At 33.3% G+C, this 16068-nt stretch overlaps 1 protein-coding gene across 1 annotated transcript in view; it reads left to right on the forward strand.

Moving 5' to 3' along the window:
- The window catches only part of LOC106465649 (origin recognition complex subunit 1-like), a 92151-nt gene that overhangs the window by 48267 nt on the left and 27816 nt on the right, over positions 1 to 16068 (forward strand). Inside the window, exons 6-8 of the mRNA XM_013925884.2 lie at positions 2182 to 2422; positions 5100 to 5176; positions 15163 to 15264. Coding sequence (XP_013781338.2) covers positions 2182 to 2422; positions 5100 to 5176; positions 15163 to 15264 — 420 coding nt within the window. The remainder of the gene's footprint in view (positions 1 to 2181; positions 2423 to 5099; positions 5177 to 15162; positions 15265 to 16068) is intronic.

Raw genomic sequence — 16068 nt, forward strand, 5'->3', positions numbered from 1 at the left:
CAAGAATCTACGAATGTCACAAGGTTACAAAACTTTTATTTTATTTTATGATAGTATCACCACATGAATGGTCATTTTCTCACAACATTTTTCAGCTGTAGCATACATTATCTGCTCAGTCAGCCTAAGACGTTGCAGCTCTGAACCATTTCTATGTAAATATACTACAACATCCCCTCTGGCATATTATCTACTATAGAAAACAGAAACCATGAATTTATACCAAAACTTCATAGAAACAGACTAAACAAATAATTTATAAAATTCATATATTAATAAAAACAGGAAGACAAGAAAAATTAAACAATCCTTTTACATTAACACTATAAAACTTTCACTAAACAGATTCCAGATTAAAGGCAAGTAATCTGTGGCTACCATTGATTGAATGTACAAGATTTCTCACCACCAATCAGAAAGAGGGATAAACCAACCAGTCATAACACGCCCTCCACAATCCACCAGAATAGTATAAAGATCAACAAAACCATACACACACTGACCTGAAGATGAAAGGTGGAAGACTTTCGAAATGTTGTCCTGCATTTCTACAGCAGGCAATTGCCGTCCATTCAACTAAATTTCATCACGATATATGTATTCACAGCAGTTTGGGACTTGTTATGGTTAAAGTTGAATGTTTACATGAATTGTCTGATCTACTTGATAAATGTTGGAGCACTGTTATATGTGTGATTAGCAAAAACCTTTGTAATTTTTTATTTTTGACCGTTTTCTTCTTGAACTAATACTTAAGTCCATCTTGTTTTTTTGTAGGCAATGGCTGATATGTTCTTAACACAATTTGTGATGCCATTTTTGTACTCTTGAGCCTAACTTGAAGTGAATTTATCTCTTCATTATATTGCTTATTACATTCCCACTTTGTGCTGTAAACAGCCTTCTTCATAAAAGGTTTGGGAACAGGTAACTTATTGTATTTATCTCATAGGGTGAGAAAGCTACATTGATGCTAAATGCATTTGTTATTTTTTAGTTCTTCTATAAGATCCAGAATGTACAAGGAAAAAGTTTTATTTTTACATTTGTTTAGCGATTTATTTGCAGTAAAGATTTGTTGATTATTTTACTGTATAATCACTTTGTATCATTATACTGTATAGTTTTTATTTGGATAACAGTTTTTAAAAATTTTCTCAAAATGATTTAATTCATCCTCAATGAAAACTACTTATGTATTCTAGATTTATGTGTTCAAGTGATCCCAAATTTAAAAATGTTAAAAATAAAATGATGGTTTCATGGCTGAAAGCTTGCATGAAAACAAGATTTTTAATGTGATGAATAGCCCTAGTCACTTGATTTAAATATTGGTTAGCCTATGTCATGAGTTAACCTTATGTGCACAGGCAGAGGTCAAAGCGTGCATGCCATGACATTTTATAGAGTGCCATTTGATTTGCTATTATGTGTTTCATGTTAGGGTTATCAACTGTTCATTTTACCCTACATTGCGGAATTAGTGACAGTTTTTGGTAGAAGAGAGTAAATACCTGACTGAAAAAAACTGTACGTATGCATTTCAGAGGTTATGTAAATGTAACAATCAAACTGTATGATGGGAAAATGTATTTTTATTCTTCATATGAACATCACTTTGTACTCAGACTAGAATCAGACTGACTGTTAATTCACAGACATTTCTTAAGTACAAATACATAAAACATCTGATTTTTTGTGTGCAACAGATTTGTCCATTTTACTAAAAGCTTGCCACGTTTCATGTAGATACACTTAATAAATTTAGAATTGTAGTCAACATTCCGTTTCAAATATGGAATCAGTTCAGTAGACTGACCCCATGCACATTCAGTTAAAAACTATTCTGTATTCTGTTCTTACTTCATAATCCTAATTTTTCTCTTTACAGCTTTGAAGATTGAGTATTTAAGTTCACACTTGAATTGAGCTATCAAATAACACATATAAAACTAATTTAAAACTTTAATTAAGTATTTGTCAGAAGAAATAGTCATTTAGCATTTTTAACTTATTTAAATTAAGTTAGTTAAATTTATAAGAATTTTGGCATTTAAGGGTATCATTTGGATAACAAATACTTGAGAGACCCACATTAACCATCATTAATACTATTTTTAGAGAATTTTCATTAGATTTCAGAAAATGGTTAAACTGATGAATGAAAGTTACCATATACAGTTTTTCAGAAGAGAGGAATCCTCCTAAATCAAAAAAACAGAGGTTCAGTGTAAGTGCCAAAAAACTTCAGGTGGATGAAGAATCTTCTGAAGATGACTATGAAAATGTGGAAGAAGATACGGACAGTGATGAAGATTTTGAAATTGTTTCTTCAGTTAAAAAAACCAGTAAAAGAAGAAACCCTACCGGTCAAAAATCAAAAAACAAAGGAACTTGTCAAACTCTTGGGAGGAAAATAAAGGTTAATATTACATTCCCAGAAAGCAGGAGTAGACATTTACTTTGCCTGATAGGTGTATTTTGGGTCCAATATAATTGATTATTTAAGAGTGAAGGTACTAGCTGCTAGCTCTAGGCACTAACAATATCAATATATTATGAATTGCTGACAATAGGAAAGGCACCTAGCTGGCAGCAGTTATTGCCAACATTATTATTATTATTTTGTTGTTGCTGTTGAACTGCTGACTAGAGGGAAGGCAACTGGGTGGTAGCACCTACCTAAAACTTTGTTCTTTGAGAAACACTGTATTCATTCATTAATCAAATGTGACCAATTAATGAGGTATCAGTTAGCTAATACCACTATTTACCCAACTTTAATTCAAACTTACACTCAATCTAAGTTTTCATTCCAAAAAATTTACAAACTTACATTTTTCCACTTGAACTTCATGTCAGCACATCTTACTAAAGTAATAATAAATGAATTCTGAGCATTAAAAGCTACTGTATTTAACGAAGGTCAAGAGGAGTTTCATTACAAACACACACAAAACTAGTGAAGTGAAACATGAGATTTGCTCTATTTGAGATTCAACAGCTTATTACGTTAAATCAATGACCTGAAAGCAGTTTCCACTTCTTTAAAAAAATGTTTACAATCAATTTTTTCTAAAGTATAGTTCAGTGTTAAACTTTTGCAAACTGTGTGTAATTTAAAATTCCAAGTACTTCATATTTTGAGTTGCAGTTCTGCTGTTTGTGTTATGAACTAATTTTAATTATTAGTTGCAATGAATTAAATAATGTTCTTAAGTATTCAAAAACTAATTTCTTTTAATTGTTTCTGTTGTTAAGTTTCATGTCAGTAAAATAATTTTAAATATTTTGTAACATTGGGGTTTTGAAGTTGCTTCCTCATCTGGAGGCATACTGTATAATTAGGCTTATCTAGCACGAACTTATTAATTGAAAGCTTCTTAGTCTTTTAAATCTCATTGGTTTTATTTACTAGTAAATCTGAACTGATACCCCATTTTCAGGACCAAAGTGGGAGTATTTTACTAAATAAACATGCAAGAAGCAAGCAGTTTTTGAATTTATTCTCATATATTACAGCATGATCTTTAACACTTTCATGGTGTAAGTGATTTCCCTAATTATGCAATAGAAATGTAAAACCTCATTGTAAATTCTGTCTTAGATACTGTTACTAATTTTATGGCTTTATGTTATGTTTTTATAACAGAATGACTCCATTGGCAACTTTCTCTTGAGTGCACCATCGATGGTGCACTCTATGATTTAAGTAATAATAATCCAATAATCATCATATTTAATATTTGTTTCTTTTTCTCAGAGTAATTTTGCTGTTTTTTAGAAGGATTATGAATATTTCACAATTTTACGATCGTACAAAAAGGAACATCAGATAAAATAATCCCTAGTGTAGATGATAATAGTTCAAGAATTGTGATGTGAAGCCTACAATGTGCTTGGGGTGTTTCAATGACAAACATAAATGAAAATTAGAATGTATGAAAATATTCATTGTCTTTCTTTTTTTTTTCCAATTTTCATAAAAGACTTTCTAAATAAAAATAATATCTAATTAGTTTTTATTCTACTTAATTACCATGAACATTTTATTTCTATTTCATCTCTTTCCTTATTATATTACAGTTTTCATAACAGTTTTTTATTTATGAAAGAAGTCTCAGTTAGTTTGTTGATTTTTTGCTTCATTTACTCACAGTGAAAAATTTAATGCCAATCTCTTGATGTAATTTTAAAATGAAAAGTGATTTAATCACGTAAATTTGTTTTATTTCAGTTGTCATTTCAACATGGCATCTGTGCTCTACCAGTGGTACATAATGGAAGGAGTGGCTTTATTATAGCCGTCCGTACAAAATATATACTTTCATATTGGACTTTGGGGATATGAGGTGCAGTTATATCTTATGGGTACTGTATACCATGGGTGGCACACAACATCCAACGGAAAACATGCAAATGTACCACCGGTGGCACACGATGTTGTGAATGTGTTAATTTTTTAAATATGCTATATGTATCAGCTTGAAAAAGGAAATTATGTTATAAGAGATTGAAGTTCGAGTAAGAAAAGAAATACAGTATGTACCAAAAAAATACAATGTTAGTATAAAACTTGTTACTTGATAACTATAAGTGTAGATCTTGTTACCTTCACTTTTAATTTATGAGCATAGTTTTGCATTAAAGGTCTTAAATAAATCAGATGTGCTGCTAAAAATTATTTATTAATCTCAATTTCATGTTGAACTTTGGATTATTTAGAACATGCTGGGTTTTGTAAGATTTGAGACAGTACAGCTTTGATCACCGACATGTGACTTGCAATGCATTAATTTATATTTTCATAAACCTATAACCCTTCCATTTCCTATCTTAAGCATAAACAGGAAGGAAGAAATTTTACATACACCTCAGTATTAATTGCAACAAACACTTATAGAAATATTTTTGTTACACCCTCTCATCACATACAGATTGCCTATGATTAAGTAATGTTGTGATGAGTGTAATTTACATTTGTTTCCTGTTAGCTTTGGGACTTAGAGGATGATGCATTAGCAATAACTTCTATATTTGTGAACAATAGAACACATAAAAGATCATTAGCTTAATACAAATGTTATTTCTATTTTCAGAGGTTACGACCGGTTATTCCATCTCGTCAGACACCTTGTTCTGTCTCTGAAAATCCATTGGAATTGGCCAGAGTAAAGTATGTTGACAAATATTAATTATCTTTAACTTTTAACATGTTTCAAGACTGTGAAAAAAGTACATTTCTTCACAAATATTAATGATCTTTAACTTGTGTCACATTTCACAAGTGTCAGCGTACTTTTTGTCTATTTTTGATAAAAGTATCTTGCCTAGTTTACTATTTATGAAATAAAGTTACCATTATGTAATTCAAAATAATATTTTAGCTGTTTGAGTTTTTTCATGTTAGAGCAATAATGTATATATTGTTACAAATGTGTAGTGCTCACTGATAAAACTGGAATCAAGAGGTAAGAATAGAACTGACAAGAGCATCAAAAGAAAGATTCAACACAACAAAATATGTATTGTTCCATGACAAATCTTACTGTGGTAATACTGGTTGGTTTGTGGGCTTTAATGTATGCCCTCTACAATACGACTTTCTCATTCCAACTTACTTAATTAGGAATTAATAGTGAAAAACTTTGATCTAACTTGTTAATAAAAATTGTGATTGATTTAAGTTTTATCAAGAATTTTTATAGAAAAGTTAATATAATTCATATGTTTATATGAGCATAATTCCTAAAAAAGTTATTTCAGTCATGTTCCTTGTGTTTCATGTAAGATTAATGGAGCAGGAGAGGAATGTACAACTTTAAGTAAATAAGAAATGTTCTGTTGTATTTTTTCAACATCATCAAGGAATGGTAGTCCATGTAACAACGTGACAGCATCCTGTAACTGCATAATACATTAACAATTTGGAAAAACGTTTATGGCTTGCCAAGTGCTCTTATTTACATGTTTAAAAAAGTCAAATCTTTTGAGATAACTATTATTCAAAACTGTTGAACTGACATTATAAGAAAAGAAGTAAGTTAGAGATTTTTTAGTCTTTTTGTAATTGCACTTAGCTCAAACTGGGGACTTTTTGATGGCTACCATATCTCAGCCATGTGAGAATTTCTTAAATACTTTACAAAGGTTTTAGAGAGCACACTGCATTGAGAGATATCAGTAGTCTTACAGCTGTTAAGAGAGATTTAGAAATTTGTGTTATGGTGAATTAAAAGAATCAGTTAGTATCTGTTGATCCCTACATGACTCTCCAGGAATAAGACTTTGAGATTGCTTATTTTATCTATTGCAAGTTATATAGCTAAATAAAACACTAGGTATATTTGGAAATCAGATTACTATGAGATTGATAATGTGTTTTAATTTCTGGAAGAAGTAAAATTCAGCAAGTAGCAGGGATTTTGAGGAATTCATAAACATCTGTGGCACTCTCAGATGAACTGGTTTCTTTGCAAGTTTTTAGATAGGTCTGCTTAGGATTAAACAGGAAATTTTTAGAACCATATGAATTTGGAAACTCAACTGGACATTTTTGAAGAAAAGTGAAAACTATTTTCATTACAGACACAAAAACTGTGTGCCCCAGCATAGTTGAGTGGACATTTGCTTCTTCTGTGAATTTATCAACAACCATTTTTCTCTGTTGAAAGTTTCCTGTTGATAACCAAGTAGAACTCTGTGAGGACAAATGTTCCAGTCTTACAAGAAACCTTGTATACCACATACTAGTCATTCTCTCACAACATTTATCAACTGTAACATACAGACATCATCCACTTGGCCAGTGAAGAACATTACAGTCAATGACTTTTTCAACATGGATGTGTGTGTCACTACTGCAATATACCTTTGGGCAGAGTATTTGTCTGCTATAGAAAATAAAGGCAAATAAAGTAAAACAATTTCAAAAGTTTTCTGGACAATGTGTTAATACCAAAGCCACATAGAAGGAAAAATAAATTAATTTTTTTTTAAATTCATATATTGCTAAAGATGATAGAGGAAACATGACATGCTCTCATGTCACACATTCATAAATTTCTGTTTCTGGAACTGTTGAATACAAATATTTTCATTCATATATGTAAAATTTCTTTAATTGTGATTGCTGATCTCTGTTCCTGAGTCTGTTGAATGCAGTGGTTTCATCCTGATATGTAAAGCTTCTTTTATTGTGATTTCAATTTGTGACTCACTGAGTGTAGAGGTTTTCATTTTTATATGTGTAGCTTCTTGTATTTGTCTGGTTTTTCTTTTCTTTGTCAGTTATTTTCTTATGTGTCATTCTATGCAGTGAAGTATGACCATAAAATGTTCACAACACCAAATGTGTTGGAATTCATTAATTTTACAGAATTTGATATCCTATGAGTTCTAATCCTTCTGGTTTCTTCTTTTTTGATACAATCCAAAGGAAAACTTAGTGTTATATATTACACCTTTGGATGTTAAGTAGAATATAGGTTGTTTAACTTTTGTCAGGAGACTCTTTAGTGTTAGAAAATTCTACTTATAAAACTTCTGTGCATGTTTGATAATAAGCTTATTGGAATTTTATTATTTTTTGCTAGCTAATGCTCAGGCATTTCATCAAGTTCCAGTCTTCATAATCATGCCTTTTGAACTTTTTTTTATCACCAGCCATGCTTCATATTAATTTTTAAAAAAAACCATCAAGTTTTGCAATTACCTGCTTGACTGTAATTACCAATGAAAAACAAAAACACGTCTGTTTTGACATACCATAAAAGAACTAAAGTTCATACTACATTGGGTAAAATATCAGTTATCTGGTCCTTTGAATCTTAAGTCAGTAAATGGAATAGAAAACAGTTATTAAGTTCTCATTTCTTAAAACGTTTTAAGTCACTTATTAGTGTCAAAAATTCCTATTGTAATTAAATAAATCATGTAATACTTAGATATACACAACCGTTTTAATATAACTATAGTGCAAGTGTTAAATTTAGTTATTTTTAGAAGAGATAGTTTATCACAGGTATATTTATGTAAATGTGCAAATCATACCTTGTATAGTTCGACTGTTATAAATTGGTGATTGTTGTATTATTGGGTCATGTTACTGAAACCTTCTAAGTTTTTCTCATATTATTACATCCTAATATCTTGTAGTGTGTGGAAAGTTTTAGGCTTCAGCTGGGCTATTTATAAATACTTGTCCAAAATATAGTTCAAGTTAGTTAGAAAGTTAATAAAAGATATAGTCAAATTGTGTTTGTGATTTTAGTCATAAAGAGCGTATATCTGGAATTTTAAATTGAAAGTATCACAGATTGTATTGTGCTAACAGAGTAGAGAAGGAGAATTTGTCTTGTCAGTTGTGTTCTAAAGTAACTGAACCAGTCTGTGTGGAATTTGATGAAAAAGAGAGAATTATTTAAAGCTCTGGATACAACTGTGTAAAGAACACTTGTATACACGTTTGACTTATTTTAATATATTATTTTAAAACACTTGTACTATGTGTTGTTTGCTTATTATTGAAATTTATCACCAGTAAATCACAGACACCTACTGTAAAGAATCCAGCACTAAACAAAACCTGACATTGGTGAGCCATATAGGCTCTACAGGGGTAAACGATGGTAGAAGAGACAGGAAATCGGCAGATAGGCATATATACACACAGTTGTAGTGGTGGCAAAAATATTGTAGAGGTCACAAACACACTATATAACCATGTCAACTGATATTGATAAGTGGAGAGAGGGGGGGGTGAGCGACTTAGGATTAAAGATGGCGATCTGCGAGAGTTTCTTAAACGACAAGAAGACCTAGAGAGAGAGAAGAGGGAAAAAGACTGAAAGAAGAAAAGCAGAGAGAGGAGAGACTGGAGAGAGAATAAGAATAAAAATTGAAAAAGAAGAAAAGGAGAGACTGGAAATAGAGAGAATAACTTCACAAATTGAGATTGCCAAGCTCACCCAACAGAAAGATGAAAAACTCAAGAATGACAGTGGGGTCAGGGCCAGCTGATCCAAGCTGCCCAAATTTGATGAACAGAAAGACAACATGGATGCTTTCCTGGAGAGGTGTGAAAGATATGTCCAAAGTCAGAACTGGAACAAAAGGAACTAAGCGGTCTGTCTCAGCCCAATTCTCACAGAAAAAGACCTACAAGTGTATGCTGGCATGATGTCAGAAGATGCCATGGACTATGACAAGTTAAAAGTGGCCTTGCTGAAATGCTATGAACTTACTGAAGAAGGTTTTCGTCAAAAGTTCAAAGAAGTCAAATCTGGCACCAGAGAAGCTGTATTTCAGTTTTTGGTATGCCTACTGGGATACTTTACAAGTGGACATACATTGCCAAATGTAAAAATAGTATGAAGGATTGGCAGGTTTACTAATACATGAACAGTTCATGTGGTCCACTGAAATGTCACTGTTCCTAAAGGAGAGAGCATAGAAAGACATGGATGAGATTATCAAGCTGGCAGAACAGTACATGGAAGCCCATGGAGATAGCATAACTGGCAAGTCCAAGAATAACCAGTCAAATCTGAAACCAGGAGTGGCTAACCAGAGGTAGGATATCACTAAAGGTTGACAAGAAATCAACAGACAAAAGAGAGAAGAGATGCTATGTTTGTTATAAAATGAGACACATTGCGAGATTCTGCAAGTCTGTCACCAACAAGCAACAGCAGAAATATCAATATAAAGCAGCTGGTGCTACCTACAAAGATGGTGCTGGCAATAAAGAAGAAATGGATGACTGTCACCATTTATGCTGCTGCCAGAAGAAACAGAGTAAAGACAACTCGTCAGATTCACCACAAGAAGGAAGTGCTATCACCATGATTAAACAGTGCATGATTGATGGTCAGTTAAGTCACTAAATGGGTCAACAGTGCCAGTGGTGAATGGACCATGTGACAAACATTGAGAGGTGCCAACACACCACAACAAGCCGGTAAGTCTAGTATTTGATGACCGGATGATGGGCAGGGTTGATATGTGTGTGGTGATTGATGGGACAATGAGAAAGTTTCCTATAGCAAGAATAATGTGACACTATACACTACATGGGAGAACTTGAGGCCATGTACAGGAAGGCATCCATCTAAGACTTGGTAATTTGCAAAACACCAGGCAGTAGAAGTTAGGAAGAATCAGACAGAAATAAGACTGGTGATTCACCTGCAGTCACTACAAGAGCTCAAAAAAAGAAAAGCAGGCAAGACATCAAGCCCCTGCAAGTCTTGAAAGGTAACATCCATAATGTAGGTCTATGGGAATTAATGGAAGCACAGAAGAATGACCCTTTTCTGCAGAAACCTTTGGACAGTGCCTGGGAGAAAGTGGAGCACAAGACCAAAGTGAAGAGGACTTACAGAACAGAGGATCAGAAAGGAATGCTTTACCAGATCTATCAAGACAGTTCTACTGGGGAAGTTAAATAGATCATAGTACCAACAGAATACCAGATTCAAGTGATGAAGCTGGCTCAGGAGTCAATTGCGGGAGGACAACTAGGAGCAAAGAAGATGATAAACAGAATCACCAGCAACTTCCATTGGCCATCGGAGATGTGATTAGATTCTGCAGATCGTGTGACATATGCCAAAGGACAATACTTAAAGGGAAAGTAGGCAAGGTGCCACTGGGTGAGAGACATTTAGCAGAATAGCTGTAGACGTGATTATACCACTAGCATCTGTATCTGACAAGGGTAACCAGAGCATGCTGACACTAGTGAACTATGCAACACATTATCTAGAAGCCTTAGCAGTGCCAAAGATAGAGAAAGAGAGTAGCATGAGTTCTCCTAGAAGTATTCTGCAGAGTAGGCTTTCTGAAATAGCCATGAGTGACAGAGGGAGTCAGTTTACCTTAGTACTGATGCAAGAGGTTTGTAGACTCATCAGCACTATGCAGCTCTTTACTACCCTGTACAACCCCAGACATAATGGACTTTGTGAGAGAGTCAACAGAGTTATAAAGAGCATGCTGAAGAAGATGTGCCAGGAGACACCAAATTAATGGGACAGGTACCCGCATGCAATATTATTTGCTTAACAAGTAGTCCCACAAGTGAGTACAGGATTTTCACCTTTTGAATTACTGTACAGAAGAACAGTACGAAGTCTGATGCAGATATTGAAAGAACTGTGAACAAGAGAAGAAGATTCAGAAGTGAGGAACATATACCAGTACATGTTAGGCCTCGGAAACCAGTTGGAGGAGACCTGTCAACTTACTTAAGAAAGTTTGTATGCAGCTCAAGGCAGTCTGAAGCACTTCTATGACAAAAAGGCCAAAGATCAACATTTCAAGGTCAGACAGAAGGTTTTGGTTCTGATACCCACAAAACATTAACAAACTCACCCTGCAGTGGAAAGAAGTTTTTGATGTGAAGTGGTCAGTAGAATGGACCATAAGGTGAAAGTGGATGGGAAGACCAAGATCTACCATGCCAATCTGTTGAAGAGGTACTTTGAGGGGGAAGAAGACCTAATGGATGTATCTATTGAGGCACAGATGGACATTAAATGTGTGGCTATCATAGATGCAGAATCAGAAGATGGTGACTTTGTAATAGAACAAGAATACCTATTGGATCTAAGACTGCTGGGTGGAGGTGAGACGTACAAAGAGGTCAATGTCAGTGAAGAACTGACTGGCAAGCAGAAGAAAGAGCAACAAGATCTACTGTGCCAGTATGCAGATGTCTTTGCAGATAGACCAGGTGAGACATACCTTGTGCAACAGAAGATCAAGACCATGACCAAGAATCCAGTCAAGATGAAGCCTTACCAGATGACCTATACAATGAGAGACCTAATCAAGCAGGAAGTCGAGTTAAAGTTAGAAGCTGGAATCATTGAGCTTAAGAGGAGGGACGGCTCAAACCACTTCTGCAGAGACTTGCAGAAGCTGAACCTTGTGATGAAGTTTGACTCAAAACTCATGGGCAACCCAGAGGCTATCATGGCAAAACTAGATGGGGTCAAGTTCTTTTCCAAGATTGACCTCCATAAAGGTTATTGGCAGATCCCAATAAAAACAGGATCTAAAGAGAAGACAGCATTTGTGGTACCAGAAGGATGCTATCAGTTCAAGAGTAGGCCATTTGGATTAATCAACTCAGCAGTGACATTCAACTACATGATGAGAAGATGTTGCACAATAACATCAAGTTTTATGTGAAGAACATTCTGACCCACACAACCAGATGGGAATACCACCTGAATAAACTCAGAAAGCTGTTTGAGCAAGTGATGGCAGCAGGTTTGATGGTCAGACCATCTAAGAGCTACATTGGCTATTCTGTGCTTGACTTTATCAGACACAAGATAGAGGACTGACAGATAGCCATGAAAGAGGAGAAGCTAATCTGCATACAAGATGTACCAGCTCCGACAACCAAACAGCAAGTCAGATTCTTCCTGAAGGTAGCGGGATACTATAGGAAGTTCATCCCAAACTATGCTGAAGTTGCTGCAACACTGACTGACCTGACCAAGAAAGGCCAACCCAACAAGATGAATCAGGAACAGCCACAGCAGATGTTATTCTAGAAGTTGAAGAACATGCTAGGAAGCTTGCCAATTCTTAAAATGCCAGACTTCAATTGACCCTTCATTGTTCAGGTCGATGCATCAGATGTTGTAATTGGAGTAGCACTTCTGTAGGAACGTGAAGATGGACTGTTTCCAGTAATCTATATCAGTAAAAAGCTGTTGAGTAGTTACAAGAACTAGTCTGTGATTGAATAAAAATGTCTGGCCATCATATTTCCCACCTGGAAATTCCAAAACTACCTATGAGGGAAGGAGTTCAGCATCCAGACTGACCATCAGCTCCTTGTATACATCCATAGGTGTAGAATCAACAGTGCGAGGATCATGAGGTGGGTGTTGTACCTACAGAACTACAGGTTCTGCATTGAAGCCATCAAGGTGGCTGCAAATGTTAGTGCAGACTATGTGAGTAGACTTTGTGCATGGTATAAAAATAGTGCAAATATTTTTTGTTGAAGTGGGGCTTATTGTTAGATATACACAAGTGTTTTAATTTAAGTATAGTACGAGTGTTAAATTTAGGAGTTTTTAGAAGTGATAGTTTATCACAGGGTTGTTTATGTAACAGCGTGAATCATACGTTGTGTATTTTGACTGTCATAAATTGGCAATTTTTGTATTACTGCATCATGTTATTAGAACCTTCAATGTTTTTCTCGATTATTGTTACATCATAATATCTCATTAAGTTAATGAGAGATATGGTCAAATAGATCTAGAGTGTGTGTTTATGAGTTTAGCTGTAAAGAGCATATATCGCTGACTTTAAAGTAAAAGTATCACATATTGTATTGTAATAAGAGAATACAGAATAAGAATTTGTCTTGTAAATTGTGTTCTAAGGTAACTGAAGCAGAACTGTGTGGAATTTTATGAAAAAACTATGGATACAACTGTGATAAACAACATTTAAATATTCATTTGACTTGTTTTGATATATTGTTTTAAAACAAGTAGATTGTGCTGTTTGTTTATTATTTTTGAAATTTACCACCAGTGAGTCACAGACACCTACTGTAAAGAATTTGGCCCTACACAAACCTGACAAATACATAGTTTATATTTGGTGTGGTACATAAAATCAGATTATCCTTTTTCTTGTTAACCATCGTTCACAAACAATGTAGTTAACTGCTAAACATATCATGGTCAAATATTTATCTACTTGTATTTTTAACTAGGTATAATGATATTTCCCCTGTAATTTGGTTACCAATCATTTTGCATCACAGTTTGTACGAAAAAATTTTATGTAACACCATATAAATAATGTTGAATAAATCAGAAAAGCTATGCTGACTACCAGGTTGATTTTAGTTTTGCTTTGGTCAGAAGTTCAACAAAACTGGTCACAAAATTCAAATGTGACATAATTACTAGTATATATTGCCTTTTATCAAAATATCTATATCCTTTGGAAGTAAACACAAAGAAACTACATGCCCAAGTGTTGGAAAAATAGGGAACTGAGTTTATTATTCTGTGACAGTATACAGTTAATAAACTTCTCTCTGCTTGAAGATACTCCACTACTTTTCAAATTGACATCTCAATCCCCTTACTAGAACTGCTATTTTAGAAAAAAGTTTTCATTTTCTGTGTGTAATGACTGTACCTGCCTACCTGGCTGGTTTATTTATTATTAAACTTGTAACTATTTTCAATCTTAAAATTGCTAATAAGTATATAACACAGATTTTTGTGTTCTCATGCATATTGCCTTCTAATTTATTTTGCGTTATATTGATAATGGCATGTCAAAATTAAGATGTACATCTTTAATCTATTTATTCAATAAGAATACAGTGACTTTTGGTAAGAATATGTGTTGATGACATCTTCCATATGGGAATTTTTACACATTGTTTTGGCTTCATACTTTATCACCATTTATGCAATTTGTAGCATAATATTTTTTGGATAGTTATTTGAAAGTATGTCTACATCTTCCTTGTACTGGAACATTGGAAGGCTCTGTGAGCTGTTCATGTATTTCAGTAGTATATGCCAATTGAACTGTTCATGTATTTCAGTAGTATATGCCCATTGAACTGTTCATGTATTTCAGTAGTATATGCCCATTTAACTGTTCATGTATTTCAGTAGTATATGCCCATTGAACTGTTCATGTATTTCAGTAGTATGTGCCCATTGAACTGTTCATGTATTTCAGTATAATATATGCCCATTGAGCTATTCATTTATTTCAGTAGTATAGACAGCACATGTAACTGGAACATTATTTAGAATATTACATGACGAAAAATCAACACAATGAGCATTGAAACAAATGAAAAATGCAAAATGATTTGATGATAAGCTTTTCAAAAATAAACTAAAATACTAAATCAAACACGCTCTTTCTTAATACAGAAAACTTGTTGGAGTTTTTGAGAGGAAATCTTAACTGATGTTTAATAGTAAAGCTATGTTGTAGTAATTTTGTTATTATGTAGTAATGTTGTTCTTATATAGTAATGTTATTATGTAGTAATGTTGTTCTTATATAGTAATGTTGTTATTATGTAGTAATGTTGTATTGCTCATATTCTATATTCTGAATAATTTTTATAATTTCTGTTCACCATAGATTACATGTATCGGCAGTACCAGAGTATTTACCATGCAGAGAATATGAATATTCTGATATCTATTCATTTATAGAAGGAAAGCTTTTTGATGAATCAGGAGGGTAAGTCAGAACATTAGTTTCTGTTCTGAATTGTGATTAATGTATTTGTAAAAGGACACAAAGAAACAGGTTTTAGTTGTTTTTGAATTATCTTTTTTCATGGGAATTTTTTGTATCAACTGTTGCAAAAATTAATATTTTCATCACAAGATAAACTTCAATTTGTTGTATGTAGTATGTGATAATGTAGTATATGTAAAGAACTGATTATGTACAAGTGTTCTGAATTAAATCTAGTTATTTCTTTCACTCCAGGCTTGGTCCCAGGGACCTACCTTGTAACCATTTTGTACTTGTTATAGTTTTCATGCTATAACTTTCAATACAGTAAGCATATCTTCACAAAATTTTGCATATTATCAGTAAACATTACAAGGCTTTTTTACATATTTTATAGCAAGTTTTAAGATTTTTTAAGTAATGTTTTCTCGTGCATTTTTGCTTTTTGAATGTTGGCTCTCCAACATGCCAATTATTTTTTATTTTAAGATTAAAAATACGTTTGTGCATCAGAAAATTTTCAGATTTCACATGCAAAATTTTTATAACCTTTAGATAGTTATCAAACGTTTTTTTATAAAAACATTTATATTTTATCTGTTATTTTCACTATTGCATCTCTGTATGGATTTGGTAACCACCAACCTCGTAACCACCATAAAAAATTAGGAAATAGATATAAATTACACTTTTTTCATTCTAGAATGACTACAGATTATAACACAAATGTTTATTCTGAATAGCTTAAATCTCATAACATTATATATATATATATATATATTTATTATTTTTATAGTTCGTGGG

The sequence above is a fragment of the Limulus polyphemus genome, unplaced genomic scaffold (genome assembly GCF_000517525.1).
Source record: "Limulus polyphemus unplaced genomic scaffold, Limulus_polyphemus-2.1.2 Scaffold2012, whole genome shotgun sequence".
Classification (NCBI taxonomy): domain Eukaryota; kingdom Metazoa; phylum Arthropoda; class Merostomata; order Xiphosura; family Limulidae; genus Limulus; species Limulus polyphemus.